Source organism: Misgurnus anguillicaudatus, chromosome 18 (genome assembly GCF_027580225.2).
Source record: "Misgurnus anguillicaudatus chromosome 18, ASM2758022v2, whole genome shotgun sequence".
Classification (NCBI taxonomy): Eukaryota; Metazoa; Chordata; class Actinopteri; order Cypriniformes; family Cobitidae; genus Misgurnus; species Misgurnus anguillicaudatus.
This window is the reverse complement of record NC_073354.2, coordinates 25,137,537-25,140,047: the sequence shown is the minus strand read 5'-3', so window position 1 is coordinate 25,140,047 and position 2,511 is coordinate 25,137,537. Positions and strand designations below refer to the sequence as shown.

At 36.7% G+C, this 2,511-nt stretch overlaps 1 protein-coding gene across 1 annotated transcript; it reads left to right on the top strand.

The window, feature by feature from the left end:
• The first annotated feature begins 774 nt into the window (after positions 1-774).
• Positions 775-2,233, top strand: LOC129429560 (uncharacterized). Its single transcript, XM_055186341.2, has 2 exons — positions 775-1,193; positions 1,265-2,233. The coding sequence occupies exons 1-2, from the start codon at positions 854-856 to the stop codon at positions 1,921-1,923; spliced, it is 999 nt and encodes a 332-aa protein (XP_055042316.2). The 5' UTR covers positions 775-853; the 3' UTR covers positions 1,924-2,233.
• Positions 2,234-2,511: the final 278 nt, after the last annotated feature.

Below are 2,511 nucleotides of genomic sequence, written 5' to 3'. Positions count from 1 at the left end.
AGCGGAGACCTCCTTAAACCTTAGGTGTGTATGTGTGTGTCCCGGTTAAATATTAATAAAAAAAGGAATAGTTCAAAAGTCGGACTGTAAGAGTATTTCATGAGAGTATAAATGCCTGTAATATTACCACTATAGTACTTAATCTGTTTAAAATGATTTCACTGATATATTATGCCTATAAAGGAGTTAAATAAAAAAATGTCTAATCCAGTAATTATTTTTTTTATCTGAGCACACAATCAGAAAACCCATGGTGGTTAATTTTTTCATTTTTGTTTTTAATTTGAAAAAAAAAACGATTGAACGAATGATACACAGACCCATTACCATGTTTTTAGCAATTTTTAATGCCGTCTTTCGTCTTTTAAATAGGAAATAAAGACAATGTTTCTTGACAAAAGATCAGATAGCCTATAGGCTAATTCAAAATAAGACGTAAGTGTGCCAACAACAGTTGGCCCGCCATCTACTGGCTAAAAAAAACATTGGCCCGCGGCCAAAGTTACTTGCCGACCCCTGCTTTAAGGGGACCACCCCAGTAACAGAAAATGTGCTGTTTTTACCTTTTGTATGTTTTTGTACAGTGCATAAATGCAAAAATATTATTTGATATAGTAAATGTTGATTTATTTATTACAAAGTATTAAGCATGTTCACAAGCATGCATCAAAAGATTTTGGGGGATTTGAGTGCTGTGAATGATTCACATAAATTGATTGATAAAAGTCCGATGTTGCACAAGAGCTTAAAATACGTAATATTTATATATTGGTATTATAAAAGCACCACCATCTCGAATGAAACATAGGATTCTCCTACAAAGGACCATACCTGTGACTACTCATACAACAGCATGAACATCTTTTATCTCTTACCATGCATGGTTTTACTAAGTTGTCTTGCTCATGCGCAAAACGGCGTCTTGCACCCAGGACAATGCAGATCTGACCCCCTATCCAACGAGGTCAGAGTCACATGTCTTCATGTTAATTTTACACGGTTACCCATTAAGTCTTTCCCGAGTAATACTACAAATCTAAATGTAAGCTACAGCAATTTAAGCTCTATAACGCTTGAAGACCTTAAGCTTTTGTCGGATCTGAGGGACCTCAGTTTGATCAAAAACCAGCTGAGATCTTTACCTGCTGACCTGCTGAAGGGTCTTTCAAATCTTCAGCTGTTGGACCTTACAGGTAATACTCAAACTTTAAGTAAAATAGTTAAGTATTGTTTTGGAGTCTAATCTGTTTTGTGCCTTTTAAAGGTAACAACCTGTCAGCTTTACCACTACGAGTGTTTCATCCTTCTCCTCTTGTGGAGCTCACACTCGCGGATAACCTGCTCTTTGAGATAGACGCTGATTGTTTGCCTGTTAACAGCTCTCTCCAAAGGTTGGATTTATCATTTAACAGGTTCACACAGATACCCGTTTCCCTCCTACAAAGACTGGGCAACCTTGAGAGCTTAGACTTCAAAGGCAACCAACTGGAAGAACTGGGCCCTGGAGCTCTTAACTCACTGTCCAAGCTTGAGGCTTTGTACCTGGAAAACAATAAACTGAAGTCTTTAGATGTCTCAGTATTTACTGGTAACCCAAACCTTCGGCAGTTGTTCTTGGGTAATAACCGTTTGGAGACGCTGCCTGCTGGACTCTTTCGTGAGCAGGTTCAGCTTGTTTTTCTTGACCTCAGTAACAACTACCTGCAAAGCATGACTTCAGGTGTGTTGGATGGACGCTTGTTTGGGGTGTTTTCTGGTAATCTCTGGCATTGTAACTCCAGTTTGGCATATTTGTGGCATTGGCTGCATAAGAATGAAAATAGACTTTTTCATTTCAATGAGGTCACTTGTCAATCACCCGAGCACATGAAGGGAAGAAACATCACTGAAATTGCTGACACAGAACTTGCAAGGCTTAAGTGAAATACAAAGTGGCAGTCATCATAAAATACTGAATGTTACGTTGCCAGATCTGACCAAATGCATAGCAAAATTTTGCCAGTAGAGGGAACTAAAGTCTGGTAATAGACATTACTAGACATTCCTGAATAAAAGTCATACATCTTTCAGGTTATATAGTAATAGAATAAGATATTGCATTTTAAAAGCAAAAGAGCAATGCACATATATTATGACTTTTTTATTTTCAATTGTCTCCTAAGTTTCTGCTGAAATTCTTATTTGGATTGATGTTATTAGTTTGTAAAAATGCATAAATAAAGCATTGACACATGTTTTTGGTCCTTCTTTAAGTCCTTTAAATCTTATAGTGCTTTATTTATTACTCTAGTAAAGTGCAGGGGTGGTTACTAATAAAAATAAAACCTTTTTATAGAGCGCATCAACAAGATGGGTGAAAGACGATAAAAAGTAATGATCAGAGCTTTCCTGTGTTCCAGGAGCTGCCCCTTGTTTCCATTATTCACTCTATATTGATATTTTATTAATATTGTAGTAATTGCAGTGCAGATGTTGTGCACACAAGTTTTACAATATAATTCTGTTTTTAAG

Coding starts and splice junctions, on each gene's coding strand:
- LOC129429560 (XM_055186341.2), top strand. CDS start 854: ATGAACATCTTTTATCTCTTACCATGCATGGTTTTACTAAGTTGTCTT. Junction 1,194..1,264: donor TCAGCTGTTGGACCTTACAG/GTAATACTCAAA, acceptor TGCCTTTTAAAG/GTAACAACCTGTCAGCTTTA.